This window comes from Mya arenaria, chromosome 5 (genome assembly GCF_026914265.1).
Source record: "Mya arenaria isolate MELC-2E11 chromosome 5, ASM2691426v1".
Taxonomy (NCBI): domain Eukaryota; kingdom Metazoa; phylum Mollusca; class Bivalvia; order Myida; family Myidae; genus Mya; species Mya arenaria.
The window spans coordinates 46,973,174-46,996,009 of record NC_069126.1 but is presented as its reverse complement, the minus strand read 5'-3'; the positions used below and the strand labels follow the sequence as shown (position 1 = coordinate 46,996,009).

Sequence of the window (22,836 nt, the reverse complement as noted above, 5' to 3'; positions counted from 1 at the left end):
ATTTGACAAGTATATTGATCACGATAATCAGCTGTCAGATTTTGTAAACATTCCCTCACGTGCGTCTAAAGATCACGTGCTTGATTCATACGGTAAACGATTGGTTAAACTTTGCCAATCCACTTCTTATATTATAGGCAATGGTCGATTGCACACGGATAATAACGTGGGAGATTTTACTTTTCATCCCCATCAAGGGTCCAGTGTAGTAGATTATTTATTATTGAAGGCCCATGCTATTAAGTACATATCAAATTTTGAAATATTAGAACCAAATGAATTCTCAGATCATTCAGGTATATTTTGTTCTTTTGGGAGACATATGATAGAAAGAAATAATACAAACGATACTGAAAATGACGTCAACAAATCAAAATACATTAAATGGGATTTGTCAAAGGTACAGGATTTAAATAATAAAATAGCTTCGTATCACGAACAATTAACATTATTGACTGAGCAATTAAAATCAAGCACTAATATTAATGAAACTACGCAATCATTTATACAAATAGTTCAAGAGTCTGCGTCTTGTATGTCTATTACCAGAAATACATTAAATACAGATAAAATACCACATCCGAACAAGAAAGTATGGTTCAATGCAGAATGCTATAATGCACGATCTACATTTAAAAAGGCAAGGAATAAATTCATACGGAATAAATCGAGTGATGAATTGCGCCATAATTATATTGCATCAAATTCTAATTATAATAAGGTTAAACGCAAGAATAAAAATAAATACTTAGCCAAGGAAAAGGAAACATTCGAAAAATTAAGCAAAACTAAACCAAGGGAATTCTGGAAAAGGGTGAAGAACCAGTATAAGAAACGCCCCCAAGATGCGGAAAATCTAAATATTTCTGATCTTTTCGAAAATTTTCGGGATTTATATAGCACCCCCGTTAGTAACGATGATAATGTCCTACGAGATGATATTGTTGATGAATACCTTGATAAAGAAATAACCGTTGCTGAGCTAAAAGATGCAGTATTTTCCCAAAACAATAATAAAAGTAGTGGTCTAGATAATATCCCCGCAGAGATATATAAGCATATATTTCCTCATATTGCACCGTTTCTGCTTAAACTTTATAACTATATATTTGCAAAGGGGGAGTACCCAATATGTTTTGGGGAGGGTATTATCGTCCCTATTTTCAAAGGCGGGAATGTAGAAGAAGCAAAAAATTATCGAGGAATCACACTCATTAATATTATAGCTAAAATTTATTCAACGATATTATTAAATAGGCTCACTAAATGGAGTAACACTAATGAAAAAATAATTGAAAATCAATTCGGATTCCAGAAAGGAAAGTCCACAATTGACTGTGTATTTATACTTCATTCAATAATCGCTAAAACTCTTGCATCAAAAATGAAATTATATTGTTGTTTTATCGATTACGAGAAATGTTTCGATAAAATCTCAAGATCTCATTTATTTCATAAACTTATAACCCAAAATGTTAGCTCATTGTTCGTAAAAGCTATTCAGGCCATGTATAATACTGTAAAAGCCTGTGTTCGATATAAGGAAACGGCGTCCGCCTTTTTTACCTCAAATATTGGAGTAAAACAGGGGGATCCCAGTTCAAGTTTGATGTTTTTATTTTTCGTCAATGACATACTTAATAATATTAATCATAATATAGATGGGCTATGCAGTATCAATGATATCAAACTATACTTACTATTATTTGCAGATGATGCAGTTATTTTTGCCAATACACCTATGGCGCTACAATCAATGCTTAATGATATACAATTATATTGCGGCCTTTGGGATTTAAAAGTAAATATACCAAAGACTAAAATAATGATATTTGAGAGGGGAAGAAAAACAAAATATACATTTACATTCAATAATACTAATCTAGATATAGTAGAATCATTCAAATATTTAGGCATAACTTTATTTAAGAATGGAAACTGGAACAGAACGCAGAAACACACCGCTCAACACTCATTATATGCTTTGCATAATTTATTCATCGCAGTCAATCAATTAAAACTAAATACAAAAGAGCAATGCAAGTTGTTTGATAGTCTGGTAGGATCAATATTAAACTATGGATCCGAAATTTTCGGATATTATCCTGCAAAAGATATAGAAATTATTCATTGTAAATTTATGAGAAAGGTTCTTAAAGTAAGAAAAAGTACAAATTTATCAGCGTTATATGGTGAATTAGGAAGACATCCTATGGAAGTTCAGAGAAAAATAAATATGATACGGTACTGGGTTAAAATATTAAAAAGCAATGATAACTCATTAGTGAAAAATATATACTCAATGCTTAAAACCGAAGCAAATTCTAATAACACATTTAATGGATTAAACTGGGCTTTTCAAGTGAAAACAATATTAGATGAAATTGTAATGTCTGACGTCTGGATCATTGGCCCACAAAACAAAAATTTATAGATTTGATGTCAGCAAATACAAAGAAAAAGTTAAATTCTCTTGCTAAATTTGTATACCATGCTTTTCTTTTATGATCACGTTTAGAGTAACATATAATAAATATATATGTATGATAATATTAATTCATAAAACAATCTTAATATATCATCCAATTTGTAATTCTCTCTTATGACCTTTCACGTTTGATAATATGTAAGCATTTTGGCTATGAATGTTGTACATTTAATGCTAAATAAAAGTTCTTGTTGTTGTTGTTGTTGTTGAATATTTACAACAATGGCATGGAAGTGTTAATGAAAATGGTCTCTTAATTGTTTATAGAGTACTTAAAACTGCATTCGAGTTTGAATCCTATTTTGACAATATTGTGTCAAGAAATCTTAGAATTGCTATCACAAAAATACGTATATGTTCGCATAATTTAAGAGTTCATACTGGCAGACATGATAGATTAGAACGCCACTTACGTCTTTGTCAAGTATGTGACTCGAACGAAGTAGAAGACGAATTTCATTTTATATTTAAGTGTACACCTTATGTCCAATTAAGACAAACTTATATTAAAGGTTATTATAGAATAAGACCTAGTATGTTTAAACTTGTGCAACTTCTTAATACACAAAATACATCTGAAACATTTACGTTAAGCAAATATATATCGGAAGCATTTAAGGTGCGTTCTACTTTATTAATGAATCAATAATTATAAGCCTTGATACACATTTTTATCTCAAGCAGTAGTATGCTTTGTTAACATTTGTAACCATTGGTTACTATTTATGTTGATATATACTATGTAAGTCTGTTTTATTGTTAGAAATTGATCAATTGATATCATTTATTCCAACATATACTAGTATATAAAAAGCAAACTATTGGTTATTGTATTGTATACTATTATAGTTTGATTGATTCGTGTTTTCTCTTCCAGTTCATCCTTAAAAATAGATTAATTATAATATTGATTTAATATCCACACTACATTGTATAATTGTAATTTATTAAATATGTATATGAAACACAAAAAACTGTATAGTTTACGTGTAATAAAATTCTGTTCTGTTCTAATTCTAAATTTTTAACAACACCTTTCTTTGCATACACTTACAATCGAAAGGCTAAAATCAATCATTTCCGTCTCCAGTACGATCTCATCAACCAATCACTAAAAAAAGGCTCGCTCTGTGGAGCGAGCCTAATGAAATAATTCATTTCTGTTTATGGAAAAATAGGTAGATACCCGTTATATATACAAAGATAGGTGCGTATATTGTCATCCTTGTTTAAGGTAGCTACCATTCACAATATTATTATTAAAACTGTATGTACGCAAGCTAAGTAAGTGTCGTTATTGGTTGTATAACATAAGAAAGATATTAGTTTGATTTTAGCTATGTTTATGATGATATTCACAATATTAATGTTAATACATTAATGACAGTCTTCAGATATAGAAACACGATTCATTTAAACCAAATTGGTATGGTACTTTACTAAAGATGAACTCCCAGTGTTAGATATGTATAAAAGATTGACAGTTATATTGAATATGAAAGTTATTTAGACATTTTGTCCCAAAGTCTACGATTTTCATTTTCTAAACTACGACTGTCTGTGCACCTACTTCATATTCAAACCGGTAGATATGCTAGAAAATGATATTGTACGAACTCAGAGTTGTTGTGTATGTTGCAATTCAAATTATATTGAAGAGGAATTTCACTTTGTCTGTGTGCGTCCATCTTTTAAAAATGTGAGAAAGAAATATGCTAAGGAATGCTATTATATAAGACCGTCTGTATCTAATATTTACAATCAAATCAATTTGATGTTGCAATCAAATAATAATACTGAGCTTATTATACAGTGAATGTTTATTAAGGATTTTCTTATGTAAGATCAACTTTAATTAATTAAAGAACTTTATATAGAGAAAATTGTTCATCTTCTGATTTAGATAGATAATAACAATATCAGTACAATAGTTGCCCACTTTATTATAATGTATAAATTTTCCAGCTTACTATGCAAAGTATTATTACTGGTTATCACTTTAACAAGAATCGTTGGCTTTAAGCATTAGTTTAAGATTGTTAGTATAATTACTTATTTTATTTTGTGTAAGTATACTGACTAACAATCTCTTTTTAGTGGTCTACATTATATTGTCTAAAATACTCATTAACTGGACCTGCCACTGTTTATATCTACTGCTTAACCTGATTAAAACTAATACTGACTGACTGCCGATTATCTGAAATACAGTTATTGGAAATACTGCCCTCTCATTGGAAAAAAATATATTGTTGACCACTAAAATTACTTTTTATATAATATCTGAACAGAACCAAAATAACAGAACCCTCAATGTTCACAGGCATAACTCAATGAATATTGAAGTCACATACGTATCAGGCATATCAATAATCACTGGAAAACACATTTTTGTGATACTATTTAATATACTCATCTACTAGAAGCTATTTAAAGAGCAAATACTTTATACAGTGGCGGATAGAGGAATGAATAACTGGGAGGGAGGACGGGTAGGGTTCACTGAGTTACTGACATGTATACAATCGTTGATGCATTTCGATCTTTTATTCGTGAATACTTTTATACATCCGAGGAAGTGGACATAGTTATAAAATAAAACTATATATTTACCTTAAAACCCCCAATTTTAAATTGTATTTTTTATAATTAATTTGACGGCAAACTGGGGAGGACCGTTGCTGTGGACACGTTACTCAGACGGTACTGTAGGCTCTTACTCTAACGCTGCATACGTTATGGTAACTGAATGTATTGAATCTGGGTGGACTGTGCGGACTGCCCATACAGCTCACCAACACCTTCCGGCCCGGGATCTCTGATCGAGGTATTGTAATGAACCAATAGTTCTGTATAACCGGCGAAGTCTTTATGCCGGGTACATTAATGCTTACAAATTTTTATATAAAAGGGATTGGTGCAGTTTTCAAGTATAACAATCTTGAAGATAGGTATACAGATCTATATTGCGTTGCAAACCAGTTTGGAAGGCTATTACCCCTAAGTATAATAATGGGAAATGCATAATTAAAGTAACAGGCAAAAACATATCCTTACTGGTATGACAATTTATAATATAATGCCCTTATTTGTGGACCAATAGGAATTGAAAATTATTCAAATTTCTCCATTTTTATTCCATAGGACGCTTGATCAAATTTAAACACACAAAAATTGCACACAAGGAGTCCACACTATGGCAAAAACAAATGCAGGATCAGGAGGAAAAATAGGGTCGGTGGATAGTTGAAATCTTACGCCTTATAATAAATCAGAACACAATTATGCCTGGTACAAGAAAATAAACGCATTTGTATTAAGCACTTTTTTATTTGAAAACATATAACAGATGATTTTTTTCTCAACGACATTTAAATCAAACAAAACAATCTCATTTTTTTTTTAATTTATACAGTATAGGTTGCGAAACACTACTTGTACATGTAAGTGTATGTGTGGGCTACTTATTGTACACTACGTCATCCCGGTGTGTACACGTCATATACGTATCCTAGCACGAGCGAGGAACAGTGAGCCTACAAGTACTAGTTATTGTGGTGAACATTCGCGACCATTGCAACTTGGTACATGTACGTGTAACCATTGCAACTTGGTACATGTACGTGTAACCATTGCAACTTGGTACATGTACGTGTAACCATTGCAACTTGGTACATGTACGTGTAACCATTGCAACTTGGTACATGTACGTGTAACCATTGCAACTTGGTACATGCACGTGTAACCATTGCAACTTGGTACATGCACGAGTAACCATTGCAACTTGGTACATGTACGTGTAACCATTGCAACTTGGTACATGCACGTGTAACCATTGCAACTTGGTACATGCACGTGTAACCAGTGTTGGGTGTTTGAGCTTATTCATTTTACATGCGACCCCGGGATTGTCAGTCAAGTGTGTTACCACTAAACCACGGATCCGTCACAGGTGTGACCACAAGTTAACATGTACTAGTGTTTCGCGACCTTTCTACAGTTTTGCATTCACAATAACTGTTATAAACAGGCATAATTTAACAACAATTTCCTTCAATATTCACAAAGATGCAGTCCCAGTTAGCCTAGAAGGCCGAACATGAATTAAACATCTGTCCCGGACATATTGCACAAGTATGTAACATTAATTTTTAGTAAATTAACACTTTAACACCATGAGTAATATTTAATATGACTAGAATTCGCTATTTGAATATGCCCACTAGTGGATTTTTCACTTTTTGGAATGTCAGATGATGAAACAATTATAATTATAAGTAGGAGTGATATATACGGTGACATACGTGTGTTTGTTTTCGTTCAAACGACTTAGTAACGCGTTAAAACGTCTGAAGTAGCACCTCGATGGTCAATTTTGAATTTTCAAGGCCATTAAGTCTAATGTGAATGTTAAAATCTGGCAGGACATCAAAGTTATGTTAAGAATATGAAATGCTATTCAGTTTAGTAAGATTCACGTGTCCATCGTGTCATTCGTACTCCACACGCTTTAACCAGCCCAACTGCGTTCATACCCCGATAATGACATCAACCACGCAATTCATTCCTTAAATAACATTTTTAATTTCCACATATACAAAGTTTGAGTATTTTCAAATAATCAAAACAGATGACGGTGCCGGACAACATGATGCCAACATGTCCGTCATGCTACACAGGCGACATAAACATGAGAACATGATTACAATCAATAATACCTTTGGTGTTAATGCATAGTAAAAACAATATCATTGACGGTTTTTACAGATAACGTATGCCCACGTTGTAGAAAAGAATTGATTGTGATAAAAATTATAACATTAAACATTAAGACGTTACTGAAATAAGGCACAATCAATGTTTAATATTCAACCAAATGTTTCATGAAGTATGAGCAGTTCAATATGACATGTGAGACAGCACCAATTGCATTTAACATCATCACAACCATATTTACACAATACGCGGTGGTAATACAGTTTTACAAACTGCAGATGTAAATAAAATTTTATCAGTATATACAAATTACAATATCATTAACGGTATTGAGAAATCATGTGATATGTTTCAATACATTACTTCAATGTCATACTTTCTTACAATCTCTTACGCAGTTCTCTCCCTTGACAAGCGGAGATAACTGTATTACTAGTGGAAGTGAGCGCTGGGTGTGTGTGTCTCTATGCGGCACCGTCGTCTGTTGTGTCAGATGCTTGCAGGTCACCGCTAGTTGGTTTTATGTCGATGGTGATGTCGAGATCCGTGCGGCGATATCGTTCAGGAAACAGGATTAGGAGCGGCAAGGCGGCCACCGCAGAGCCGAAAAGGGCCCAGTTCATCCAGGAGGTACCTGATCAATTATATGGGAAAGTTATCTTTGAGAGGTTTAGACACAATACTTGTCCGTATACATGTGGACTACTTTTTAGTGTTGTGTGATTGGCCCACGTGAGCGTGTACATGTGGACTAATTTTAGTTCAATATCATTAACCAACGTGGACGTGGAATTCATTCGCTTTATGTTATTAACCTATGTGTACGTGTACATAATGATTACTTTTAGCGCAGTGTCACTACATGAACGTGAACATGCGGACTACTTTAGCGCAGTGTCACTACATGAACGTGAACATGCGGACTACTTTAGCGCAGTGTCACTACATGAACGTGAACATGCGGACTACTTTAGCGCAGTGTCACTACATGAACGTGAACATGTGGATTACTTTAGTGCAGTGTCACTACATGAACGTGAACATGCGGACTACTTTAGCGCAGTGTCACTACATGAACGTGAACATGCGGACTACTTTAGCGCAGTGTCACTACATGAACGTGAACATGCAGACTACTTTAGTGCAGTGTCACTACATGAAGTGAAAGAACATGCGGACTACAAGTGTTATGTCATTGCACCTGTACAATATCGTCTAGCGGAGTCAAGAGTTAGTAGGTCCGGTGCTAAGTGGACGTACAAAGACATGCTTCGTAAACATGTACATGGTGAGTTATATTGTAATTTGATGCTAAATAGTAAATGAATACATATATTGTTTGACCTTCGTTTTCATGATATTCAAATCGATGTTATCGGTATCAAAAAATAAATGTAACGAAATGTAGCCATCTTATCCAAAAACATTTCGTTTCACAGATATCAAAGTAAAATGAAAACTTGACTTTCAAACCCATATGTAGCAGGTACTCGGTTACTCACCTATATCCTTTATGAGCATTATACAAAGAAAGAGAACACCGAAGAGGTTATTGACAAGCGTCATCACGCCGCCGGTGACGCCCTCCGCCACCGGGTAGGACGCCTCGCACGAGACCTCGTAGAACAGAGGGATTCCTCCGTTAATGAAAATACCAATCAGGATACACGATGTGTATAAAGACGCTGAAACGAGAACAGGTAAAGATCTTCACTTTAAGGTATCCGACCCACAAATACAATATATGTGAATTTTAGTTGACTGGTGAGCCCAAATATTTTGGTATCATTTCAACAAATACACCTAGTATGTTTAATATGGCAAACACGTTGTTTGACCATTGAATATTGCTGAATATACGTCCGAATAAAGAACGAATGTACACACTGGAATTACTTCATCTATGATGTACTTAAGGTAGTTTAATTGACGTACAAGTAATAAGTAAGGAAAATACTTTCAAATGACGACAAAATTGGATAGGATTTGCGTAGAAGACAAAACCAACGGGTGTTTTTTTTGAGATGTCAAGAGAATCATCCCAAAGTTAGTTGGAAACCTTATTTTCTGTTGTTTGATGTTTTAATGCACTAATCCATCTGTTAATCCGTTAGAAAACAGAAATAATCCAATGTTGCTCGTTAAAATTGTTAATAACTATTAATTAGTTCACGATCATGGTAATCATGAGTAGTTATTCTCATTCCTTTTTATCACTTTACATTTTAAGACATACACGTTTTCTTTTTATTTCAAATTAACACGTGTTCTCACGTTCTTCTGTATTTCTATTCAAAACAAGACAAGTACTGAACAGTTACTTACGAATGTTAAAGAGTATGTATTGTTCACAGATGGCGGTGAATCAGACAAGTACTGAACGGTTACTTACGAATGTTAAAGGGTATGTATTGTTCACAGATGGCGGTGAACAAATCAAGTACTGAACGGTTACTTACGGATGTTGAAGGGTATGTATTGTTCACAGATGGCGGTGAACCAGACAAGTACTGAACGGTTACTTACGTATGTTAAAGGGTATGTATTGTTCACAGATGACGGTGAACCAGACAAGTACTGAACGGTTACTTACGAATGTTAAAGGGTATGTATTGTTCACAGATGGCGGTGAACCAGACAAGTACTGAACGGTTACTTACGAATGTTAAAGGGTATGTATTGTTCACAGATGGCGGTGAACCAGACAAGTACTGAACGGTTACTTACGAATGTTAAAGGGTATGTATTATTCACAGATGGCGGTGAACCAGACAAGTACTGAACGGTTACTTACGAATGTTGAAGGGTATGTATTGTTCACAGATGGCGGTGAACCAGAACGACGACAGTGCGGCGCCGATAAACAGCAGCAGCAAGAACAGCTTCATCCTCCGCATGAACATGTCAGAGAACCTGCAGAATGACAGATCGATGACGACTTTCTCAGAAGTGTGAAGTGAATGTGTTTGTTTGTATTATAGTGTTGGCCCTCTTAATTAAGAGACAGCCCGCTGAACTTATAAGACACGTTGATCGATAAACATGTTTACTCCCGATTCCTATTTTATTTGCTGGGCAATCGGTATCCATTCATTTAACTAGCTGATGTGTGAGCAACAGGTCGTATCAGAAGAAGCCCCATGTGTGGCTCGAACCTTGAACCTACCGCTCCATAAGCCTACGTCTTTCTGTGTTATGGCAAGATCGAGATGATTATAAGCACACTTTAGCACACTTTACATCCGATGTAATCGAGAGGTAATTTTCAGCATTTTTCTTCATTTAAAACAATTTCACAAAACTTAATTCTCGCTGTGTCATTACTTTATGATCAACACATATTTAAACACAAATCTTCTGTCTCGTTTAACGTATTCTATCAACGTAAAATCGCAAAAGTTAAATCCTCGCAAAAATAAAACAATTTAAAAAAAAATCGATTCAATATGACCATTGCTTTGATGTTTTGTGGAAATTATAACATTGTAAAGAACACACCACAACAATATGTAATCGTATAATATATTGATATAGGAAACATAGTATGGCATAGATTTAATGTATTAATACTGTTACTATTAATGCATCTTGTCTTATCAACAAAAGTGTCATACGACAACAAGGAAGCATATTCGAATCATATTGGGTCTTACCTAGCGATGACAAGCCCAGATGAACACCCCGCAAGAGTCTGCCAGAACCCCATATAGCCAGCTTGACTCTAGAAATGATAGACGATGATCGTAAAAAAACATTAACATATTCTTAGAGTACAGAAAGCAAATATTTGATAATGAAAATGCGGTTTATATATCCTCCTTGTAAGGCCATTTGTTCTGTGTAATGAGCAAAATACTGATCATTAATAGTGAGCATATTATATATGTGTGTCTCACATTTAAACCTACTGTGTTATCGTTGTTATTATGTATAGTTGAATTAATCTTTTGATCGTGTAATGAGGAATCCGTTTCTGCTCAAATTACTTAATAAATGTGTTGAATCTTGTAATGTCCAAGAACACTTTTACAAGTTTATACAGAAGAACATCAGAAATGATGGTTTGTTTAACTGCAAGCCTTATAAAGGGGAAGTGATTAAAAACAGTTTAAAACAGAAAAGGGTCCCGCTAGAAAATCTTTTTATCCGATTGGATAGTGAGTAAATAAAACACAATCAATTTAGATAAATTAAGCCTGTTAAATGACTTTTAATCTTTTGTTAAAATTGTACCACTAGACGGACGATATTACCTGTGAGATACCATGTTTATTGAGGTTGACGTCGAGGACGGACGCCCAGACTCCCAGCACGCCAGCGGAAACAGCGCCCGCCAAAACCACCAGCCAGAACGCAGAGTTTCTTGAAAAAGAATGAAGAAAGAGTAAATTTATTATGATCAAAAAGAAATGTACACTACTCAAAATATGCACGTAAGGATACAGCTAACATGTTCTCGTAAAGGCCTCCATATGTGGAGAAATGATGGAATGGCCATACTGAAAGACTTATTCATCCATTGCAAAATAATTTGTGACAGAAAGACAATTCTAGAAGATGAGATTTTCAACTGGTAATACCGAGGGATGTAGCTCAGGTAATACTAACGTACGAAATTCCAAACTTCAGTTTCTACCATTGCTTTCAGTCACGTCAATGGAAATTTTGACATTTATTTGGACGTCATTTTGAATTGATACTATTTGTTTTGACAAACTGATTATTGTGTACAGCAATTAGAGTCTAAATACTGTTGATAACGTACAATGTACCAATGTGATTTTTTTAAACAGTTTTATACTTCGAAACCAAAATAACAACATCTTTATTATTGCGGTCACCCTTATCAAAATTTCATTATCATATTTGAAACCCAACACTCCGGCGGAAGAAACGCTCGCCAACCGGCGAGGATGCAGTATTCCTTATATAACATTCACATATAAGTGAAGCCCTATCCTGAGTTTGTTACATATACGTGAAGCCCTAACCTGAGAATGTTACAAATAAGTGAAGCCCAATCATGAGTTTGTTACATATAAGTGAAGCCCTAACCTGAGAATGCTACATATAAGTGAAGCCCTAACCTGAGAATGTTACATATAAGTGAAGCCCTAACCTGAGAATGTTACATATAAGTGAAGCCCTAACCTGAGAATGTTACATATAAGTGAAGCCCTAACCTGAGAATGTTACATATAAGTGAAGCCCTAACCTGAGAATATTACATATAAGTGAAGCCCTATCCTGAGAATGTTACATATAAGTGAAGCCCTAACCTGAGAATGTTACATATAAGTGAAGCCCTAACCTGAGAATGTTACATATAAGTGAAGCCCTAACCTGAGAATGTTACATATAAGTGAAGCCCTAACCTGAGAATGTTACATATAAGTGAAGCCCTAACCTGAGAATGTTACATATAAGTGAAGCCCTAACCTGAGAATGTTACATATAAGTGAAGCCCTATCCTGAGAATGTTACATATAAGTGAAGCCCTATCCTGAGTTCGTTACATATAAGTGAAGCCCTATCCTGAGTTTGTTACATATAAGTGAAGCCCTAACCTGAGAATGTTACATATAAGTGAAGCCCTAACCTGAGAATGTTACATATAAGTGAAGCCCTAACCTGAGAATGTTACATCTAAGTGAAGCCCTAACCTGAGAATGTTACATATAAGTGAAGCCCTAACCTGAGAATATTACATATAAGTGAAGCCCTATCCTGAGTTCGTTACATATAAGTGAAGCCCTATCCTGAGTTTGTTACATATAAGTGAAGCCCTATCCTGAGAATGTTACATATAAGCGAAGCCCTAACCTAAGAATGTTACATATAAGTGAAGCCCTAACCTGAGAATGTTACATATAAGTGAAGCCCTAACCTGAGAATGTTACATATAAGTGAAGCCCTAACCTGAGAATGTTACATATAAATGAAGCCCTAACATAAGAATGTTACATATAAGTGAAGCCCTAACCTGAGAATGCTACATATAAGTGAAGCCCAATCATGAGTTTGTTACATATAAGTCAAGCCCTAACCTGAGAATGTTACATATAAGTGAAGCCCTAACCTGAGAATGTTACATATAAGTGAAGCCCTAACCTGAGAATGTTACATATAAGTGAAGCCCTATCCTGAGAATGAAACATATAAGTGAAGCCCTATCCTGAGAATATAATATATAAGTGAAGCCCTAACCTGAGAATGTTACATATAAGTGAAGCCCTATCCTGAGAATGTTACATATAAGTGAAGCCCTAACCTGAGAATATTACAAATAAGTGAAGCCCTAACCTGAGAATGTTACATATAAGTGAAGCCCTAACCTGAGTTTGTTACATATAAGTGAAGCCCTATCCTGAGTTTGTTACATATAAGTGAAGCACTAACCTGAGAATGTTACATCTAAGTGAAGCCCTAACCTGAGAATGTTACATATAAGTGAAGCCCTAACCTGAGAATGTTACATATAAGTGAAGCCCAAACCTGAGAATGTTACATATAAGTGAAGCCCTAACCTGAGAATGTTACATATAAGTGAAGCCCTAACCTGAGAATGCTACATATAAGTGAAGCCCTATCCCAAGAATGTTACATATAAGTGAAGCCCTAACCTGAGAATGTTACATATAAGTGAAGCCCTAACCTGAGAATGTTACATATAAGTGAAGCCCTAACCTGAGAATGTTACATATAAGTGAAGCCCTAACCTGAGAATGTTACATATAAGTGAAGCCCTATCCTGAGTTTGTTACATATAAGTGAAGCCCTAACCTGAGAATGCTACATATAAGTGAAGCCCTATCCTGAGTTTGTTACATATACGTGAAGCCCTAACCTGAGAATGTTACATATAAGTGAAGCCCTAACCTAAGAATGCTACATATAAGTGAAGCCCAATCATGAGTTTGTTACATATAAGTGAAGCCCAATCATGAGTTTGTTACATATAAGTGAAGCCCTAACCTGAGAATGTTACATATAAGTGAAGCCCTAACCTGAGAATGTTACATATAAGTGAAGCCCTATCCTGAGAATGTAACATATAAGTGAAGCCCTATCCTGAGAATGTTACATATAAGTGAAGCCCTAACCTGAGAATATTACAAATAAGTGAAGCCCTAACCTGAGAATGGTACATATAAGTGAAGCCCTAACCTGAGTTTGTTACATATAAGTGAAGCCCTATCCTGAGTTTGTTACATATAAGTGAAGCCCTAACCTGAGAATGTTACATCTAAGTGAAGCCCTATCCTGAGTTTGTTACATATAAGTGAAGCCCTAACCTGAGAATGTTACATCTTAGTGAAGCCCTAACCTGAGAATGTTACATATAAGTGAAGCCCTAACCTGAGAATGTTACATATAAGTGAAGCCCTAACCTGAGAATGTTACATATAAGTGAAGCCCAAACCTGAGAATGTTAGATATAAGTGAAGCCCTATCCTGAGTTTGTTACATATAAGTGAAGCCCTAACCTGAGAATGCTACATATAAGTGAAGCCCTATCCTGAGTTTGTTACATATACGTGAAGCCCTAACCTGAGAATGTTACATATAAGTGAAGCCCTAACCTAAGAATGCTACATATAAGTGAAGCCCAATCATGAGTTTGTTTCATATAAGTGAAGCCCAATCATGAGTTTGTTACATATAAGTGAAGCCCTAACCTGAGAATGTTACATATAAGTGAAGCCCTAACCTGAGAATGTTACATATAAGTGAAGCCCTATCCTGAGAATGTAACATATAAGTGAAGCCCTATCCTGAGAATGTTACATATAAGTGAAGCCCTAACCTGAGAATGTTACATATAAGTAAAGCCCTATCCTGAGAATGTTACATATAAGTGAAGCCCTAACCTGAGAATATTACAAATAAGTGAAGCCCTAACCTGAGAATGTTACATATAAGTGAAGCCCTAACCTGAGTTTGTTACATATAAGTGAAGCCCTATCCTGAGTTTGTTACATATAAGTGAAGCCCTAACCTGAGAATGTTACATATAAGTGAAGCCCTAACCTGAGAATGTTACATATAAGTGAAGCCCTAACCTGAGAATGTTACATATAAGTGAAGCCCTATCCTGAGAATGTTACATATAAGTGAAGCCCAAACCTGAGAATGTTAGATATAAGTGAAGCCCTAACCTGAGAATGTTACATATAAGTGAAGCCCAAACCTGAGAATGTTACATATAAGTGAAGCCCAAACCTGAGAATGTTACATATAAGTGAAGCCCTAACCTGAGAATGTTACATATAAGTGAAGTCCTAACCTGAGAATGTTACATATAAGTGAAGCCCTAACCTGAGAATGTTAGATAAAAGTGAAGCCCTAACTTGAGAATGTTACATATAAGTGAAGCCCTAACCTGAGAATGCTACATATAAGTGAAGCCCTATCCTGAGTTTGTTACATATACGTGAAGCCCTAACCTGAGAATGTTACATATAAGTGAAGCCCTAACCTAAGAATGCTACATATAAGTGAAGCCCAATCATGAGTTTGTTACATATAAGTGAAGCCCTAACCTGGGAATGTTAGATAAAAGGGAAGCCCTTACCTGAGAATGTTAGATATAAGTCAAGCCCTAACCTGAGAATATCAGTTATAAGTCAAGCCCTAACCTGAGAATGTTACAAATAAGTGAAGCCATAACCTGAGAATGTTACATATAAGTGAAGCCCTAACCTGAGAATGTTACATATAAGTGAAGCCCTATCCTGAGAATGTTACATATAAGTGAAGCCCTATCCTGAGAATGTTACAAATAAGTGAAGCCCTATCCTGAGAATGCTACATATAAGTGAAGCCCTAACCTGAGAATGCTACATAGAAGTGAAGCCCTATCCTGAGAATGTTACATATAAGTGAAGCCCTAACCTGAGAATATTACATATAAGTGAAGCCCTAACCTGAGAATGCTACATATAAGTGAAGCCCTAACCTGAGAATGTTACATATAAGTGAAGCCCTAACCAGAGAATGTTACAAATAAGTGAAGCCCTAACCTGAGAATGTAACATATAAGTGAAGACCTAACCTGAGAATGTAACATATAAGTGAAGCCCTAACCTGAGAATGTTACATATAAGTGAAGCCCTAACCTGAGAATGTTAGATATAAGTGAAGCCCTAATCTGAGAATGTTAGATATAAGTGAAGCCATATCATGAGAATTTTACCGTTATATAAGTTCATCAAGTTCGGCTGTAACATGTCAGAGTTAACGGGTCAGGCACAAAATCTTTGTGTATAGAACAACGTCATTAAGATACGATAAAAATACAATGTTCCATTTATCCTACAGAGGAACATAAGTAAATAACCCTTCAAAGCACATGGTCAACTGACAGTACGGACAGGTCTAGATGGGTGCAGGAACTCAACAATATGCACTGAACCGCTATTGTAATAATAACCGCAAACAGACTCCCGCAATTATTAAGAATTAATTAGCAAACACCAAGTTCTAAAACATATACAAGCATGTTCATACTTAGTCAGCATTCGGAGACCTTTCAACCACTCGGTCCGCTCCATGGAGGCGGTCTTACTGGGTGGTGTGGGGGGCTTGTCCGGGAAATACACTATCACAAGTAGCAGGAAGAGGGCAGCGATAGCTGTGTCTATAAACAAAAAGGCTAAAAGAAAAGTCCTATACGGCCATCATCAATACAACAGTGAGAGGCGTTCCTGGAAGCCCAGCATGTTGTAAATTTAATGGTGTGCTTACGACAACATGATGTTCGTAAACTTGAGTTCGACTCCACGTGTCTGAAGTTTGCATTTAAATCCTGTTTTCTTCCTGTCTAGTTCATCACTATACATAGCTAAAGAGTTATAAACCTAGCAATCTAAACACTTAGTACTAACACTATTTAAGGCTTTAAGAAATCTGAGATTTAACAATTATGAAATAAAACTCCACAATCATACAGAAGTGGGATAATCAGAACTATGGTTGGAAGGAGAAGTATGAAAATAACCCCATAGCACCATGTTGTCAGGATTATTTGGACAATTCAATGAAATATGCATGGACCTCCAAGTCAAGTTTAAGGGCCATGGGTGCAGGCAGTGTCAAGTTATCACACAAGCTTTTTGCGTTCAAGGTCACTGTGACCTTGACCTTTGACCCGATGACCCCTAAAGTTTACAGGTTAGGCCCAAACCCCTAGTCAAGTTTGATGATCATAGGTCCAGGCTTGATTGAGATATCACCCGGGAGAAGCTTTGTTAACTTTTCAGATGGAACCTAAAATCAAGAGTGGTCATCTATTAGTAAGGCCCAACCTTCATGTCAAGTTTGATGACCATAGGTCCTGGAATTGTCGAGTTTGCCTTCAAGGTCACTGTGACCTTGACATTTGACCCGATGACCCCCAATATAATTAGGGGTCATCAACTGGTCAGGCCCAATCTACAAGTTAAGTTTGTGGGCCATGGGTGCAGGCATTGTGGAGTCATCACTTTGACAACTTTTTATCATTCAAGGTCAATGTGACCTTGACCTTTGGCCTGATGACCCCCAAAATCAAAAGGGGTCATCTTCGGGTCAGGCCGAACCTCCAAGTCATGTTTGAGGGCCAAGGGCGAAGGCATTGTCGAGTTATCACTCGGACAACTTTTTATCATTCAAGGTCACTGTGACCTTGACCATTGGTCTGATGAACCCCAAAATCAATAGGGGTCATCTACTGGTCAGGCCAAACCTCCAAGTTCAGTTGAGGGCCATGGGTGCAGGCATTGTCGAGTTATCACTCGGACAATTTTTATCATTCAAGGTCAATGTGACCTTAACCAAAATTTGGCCAGATAAAACCCAAAATCAATAGGGATCATCTACTGGTCAGATCCAACATACAAGTCAAGATTGAGGGTGCAGGCATTGTCAAATTACCAATCGGACAACCCTTCATCATTCAAGGTTACTGTGACCTTGACCTTGGACCCGATGACCCCCCAAATCAATAGGGGTCATATCCTGGTCAGGCCCTATCTTAATGTCAAGTTTGATGACAATACGTCAAGGAATTGTTGAGTTATCACTCGGACAAGCTTTGGTCTACCGACGGACCGACCGACGGACCGACCGACATGTGCAAAGCAATATACCCCTCTTCTTCGAAGGGGGGCATAATAATGAAACACAAGTCGAGGAGCTTCATCAAGCTTCATGCAAGCAGCATTTAGGGCGAATGAGTTCAGGTCAAACCATGACGACGCCAACAACACCAAGGATTTAACAATACATCATTTCATACAACCAATGATAGCTTACGTAAGTACATCAAGTGGCGGATTTCGCTGATGAGATCATCTCTGTTGACGCAAACTGGAACAGAAATCATATGATTTTAATACCTTGACACAGAAAACAGGTCGCTGGAACAAACCACATTTCAAGTAGATGACACAATTCGTAATGAAAAGTTATTAAATATTCATACTATCGTTATTTAGTGCAGCCATATTAAATATACTAGTACAAGTATTCATAATTGTAGTAGGTTCCGGGGTTTTCGTTTATTTCATGGCACTACCGAAGTATCCATCGGCGTCGACCTCGGTAAGAGCTTTGGTCATGTGAGGCTGTGGGCCATAGTGCACAGACATTGTGTAGTCTTGGTACCCTGGTTATGTAAGGCTGTGGGCCATAGTGCACAGACATTGTGTAGTCTTGGTACCCTGGTTATGTTAGGCTGTGGGCCATAGTGCACAGACATTGTGTAGTCTTGGTAACAGTTACCCTGGTTCTTCATCCACCACAGCAGCTTGTAGTAAGTATGGCTGAACTACATATATAGCCTACCTGTTTCACAGCTTGTGTTGGAAATGTTGATCATGGGACGCGGGACTTCGAGAGCCGGGAACTCAAGGGTCCTGAAAGAAGAATAGGTCGTAATTTTGTTCTGTTGTATAAAACTGTTTTCAAATTACAACAATAAGCATAAGATAAGCATTTATCTGAATGAGCTACACTATTGATGAAAACGAAATATTTACTAAGGGAAATAAGCATGCTCTTTCGGATTTTTCTGTACCCTCAATAGCTAGATAATCATGAAATCACCATCCTCTCGCTCTTACCCATTTATATGATGGGTGGAATTCTTGCACTCAAACTTTGGACTAGAAACCATAAGAGGTCCTGAAAAAAAAAGAACGTCAGTTATTTTTTAACCTGAAATATAATTTTAAAACAATATAAAAACCCTAAATCAATCACTCACGTTGGCACACCATTACGCGACCGTATGGTATTATGTTGCCAGGGGAAACACATTCATCAGACTTGGTGATTATGAACTAGACTCACAACTGTTTCAAAACATAGTTTACGTTTTCGAATATAGTTGGTTATGCTTGACATTAACACAAAAAGTAATAGATAGCGTGTGTATGCAATACAAATCAAAACATAATCATTACCAAATATGAATGACATGGCGACGCCAAAGTAGTTGGCGAAGGACACAATAGACGTTGCGGTGGCCCGCTGATCGGGCGGGAACCAAACAGACGACAGCTTCGCTGGGCCGGCAAACGGAACACTTCCGCCGATGCCTAGCAACACAGCCCCGGCGTTAGCCAACCTGCAGACATACAACGTCATGACAATAGCAGTGACTAATACACATTGTAAAATTAATTGAATGGCTATGTGTTATTTATAGACATTTGTAAAGCCTAGGACCAGTATTCAATATTGATCTTAACCTTATCCTTAGAAATTCCTCAGTGATTCCATTCAGCATATTGTTCAGCTAAATATAGAGGCCAATCAAAACTAAGATTCTAATTTTAAATCTTAGTTCAATCTAAGTTGCTTATATCTTAACATCTAGCTTTTAAATAAAAAATAATACATAACCGTCCTGGCTTTTTTATTCTGACACCATAAACTGTTTTACCTACGACGTACGACTAAAATTGTGGACGAAGTAATTTCAACTAGCATATCTAGTGTCGTACCAGGTCATAGCTGTTGTTTCCATGGTGATACAGCGGATACCTGTGCCAATAAACACGACCACAGCACACATCAGAAGGGAGACCCGTATGCCTGTGATACAAAATAAATGTGTTATATAGAATATGGGGGTAGGATTAATTGTTATTGTCCCATATAGAACCTGACGTTGAGCAAAAGCGCCGCGTATTGCTAGCAATAGTAATTAAGAAGGTTCTACGATTCATAATACATTTTAGCGATATTCTGCTGTGTTTTAAGAGTTCACGGGCATCCACCTTTGACATCCATGAAGTAGCAGAACGGTAGAACGCAGATCATGAATGCAATGTTGCCTCCGTTGGCAAACATTCCAATCTGGCTGTCATGCCAACCGAACACCGCCTCGGCAGACTCCGTAATCGGTCCCCATGTATTCCAGCCTAGCGCCTGAAGCAAAAATGGCAAACGCTTAAACACAGGCCATTGAGAATGTTGAGTCCTGAGAAGATCGCCGATTTAGCAAACGCCGTTGAATACACAGATGCAAAAAACGAATATAAAGTATCCTATACTAGGATCGAAATGCTACCTTGGAAATCAGGACCGAGATGCTGGTTAGATCCACTGTATAATCAAATACTAACAGCTGAAATAAACCCGTAACATCAGTTTCGTGAATTTAAATGGCAGAGCATAGAAACTACTCATGGCTAACATTAAATAGCTTTATATAAACCTGGACGAAAACGAACAGTTAATTTCGTATTTAAAGGCCTTCAGCCCAAAATACTCATTGTAACATTTAATAAATTGCTATGTAAAATTACCTACCTGTATAAAACTGCCGATGGAAAATACCAGGACAATGTACCATCGACGCATGTAGACGGAAGTGACATCGCCGGCGGCACCCTCGGCGCTGAGGAGGGGCGTCCCCTCTCCGGGCAGCACCGACTTCGACATCGTAACGAAACGATGGAAAAACCTGTTATTTAAAGTGTTTTTTTTGTAGAAATGAGGCACTTCCACTTTACAAGATGACTAAACTATATACATGTTAGGGCTCATACAAAAAACAACACAGATACAATATGCAACTGATTCAGTCACTAATCAATTTTTCGCTCAAAGGTGGTAAAGTGGGACGGAACTCACACAGGGGATTCAGACAAGCCGCAAAATCTTTCGTCTAAATCCAACCACTAGAGCAGAGAAAATAGTCAAAAACCTTGGGGACGGTCTTACCTTGCCCGTCTGAAATCAGCCGCTGTCTAAAGTTCCCTTTATGCCCCACGGTGGGGCAAAACATCGATATGTGCATAATAAAGGTGATATGGCAGTGATAAACCGTTTACAAGGCTGACACCAACGTCAGAAATAGTGGAAATGAAATATAATGACTGTATTTTTTTAAAAATAATTCAAATGTTTTTAGCCTATCTGAAATTGCTTCCTCAAAATGTTTCAATTTCATTGTTGGCAAAATGTCAAAATTAGTCCACAAAACCCAACATTGCAGTAATGGTACAGGTTAATATACAAACATCTAGATAATGCACGAGGGTGTTACCCATCTCCCTTCTTGCATACAGAGTATCATTTACCAGAAACGGGGTTTCAATCAGAGAAAATTAAAAAAAACAGGTTCTGATAGTTTGTTTAATTTATGGAAGAGTATTTAAGTACTGCAGTGTAAACCAATATTTGCACGTGTGTTTCTGTAATTTTTTGGCTGTCAATAATCATCTAATTATTGATATCGTTGAAAATCACGTTCTATATTCTTAGTTCACATCTCCTTACTCTCAAGTGATTCTTCACTGACATCAGTTTCCAAATTCAGCATGAATGACGAATACCGCATCATCGCGGTTTATCAATGTTTTTATCATACCGGTCCATACTGTTATGGCACGTACCAGCCGCTGTCGTAATTCTAGTGTCTGCAACTACATGTTGTATTTAAACAAACTGAAAGTAAACTCTATGTTCTAATGTTTGGAGTTCCCCACCCACTTTTACCTAAATCAGTGGTTGAGTTTTAATAATTTATTTATATAAATGAATTCATACAATTACAGTAACAAATATCAAACAAACCAGTTACCGTCACGTGTTTCTTTACGATTGAATCTCAAACTTCATATCCGGTCATCCAAATAGTAGAATCAGCTTTCAGTTCTATTGAAAACATTGATTTTAACCCATAATTCTTTGTAAACCAGGAAGCCAACTTTCGTTACTAGTGCACTTTGACCCAACGTAAGGGAGACTACTAAAAATATTATAGTTTTTCCTCGCCACAATTGTCTCTCTTTTATAACACGGATTTTAATAAATGGAGAAAAAATGAGCCCGATTTTTGTTTATGTTAATGAACTCCTGTATCCCAAACTGTATATCCCTTCTGTTGAAATATTTATTGCACACTATTATTACATTTATCATATAACACGTACTTACTATATCAGTAAAACACCCAGCGTCGAATTCAGAAGTCGAATTTCTAATTTTTCATCGCAATTTATTTTTATGTAGTTTTTTTTTGCTCTGCAAGTCTTAACCGAGGAAAATTCGTGCCTCAGTTTGGGCTCCAAATATCCTCGGTTAAAACTTGCTGAGCAAAAAAAACTACATAAAAATAAATTGCGATGAAAAATTAG

General features: G+C 36.4%; 1 protein-coding gene across 1 annotated transcript; it reads right to left on the bottom strand.

Annotated features, from left to right (window-relative positions):
- Positions 1-5,808: 5,808 nt before the first annotated feature.
- Positions 5,809-22,415, bottom strand: LOC128236194 (solute carrier family 49 member 4 homolog). The gene is made up of 14 exons (XM_052951084.1): positions 22,281-22,415; positions 21,005-21,158; positions 20,470-20,620; positions 20,194-20,284; positions 19,651-19,814; positions 19,309-19,369; positions 19,031-19,101; positions 18,500-18,553; positions 16,715-16,844; positions 11,458-11,566; positions 10,858-10,925; positions 9,999-10,117; positions 8,707-8,889; positions 5,809-7,838 (listed from the first exon to the last, which is right to left on the bottom strand). The coding sequence occupies exons 2-14, from the start codon at positions 21,134-21,136 to the stop codon at positions 7,669-7,671; spliced, it is 1,503 nt and encodes a 500-aa protein (XP_052807044.1). The 5' UTR covers positions 21,137-21,158; positions 22,281-22,415; the 3' UTR covers positions 5,809-7,668.
- Between the last annotated feature and the right edge of the window lie 421 nt (positions 22,416-22,836).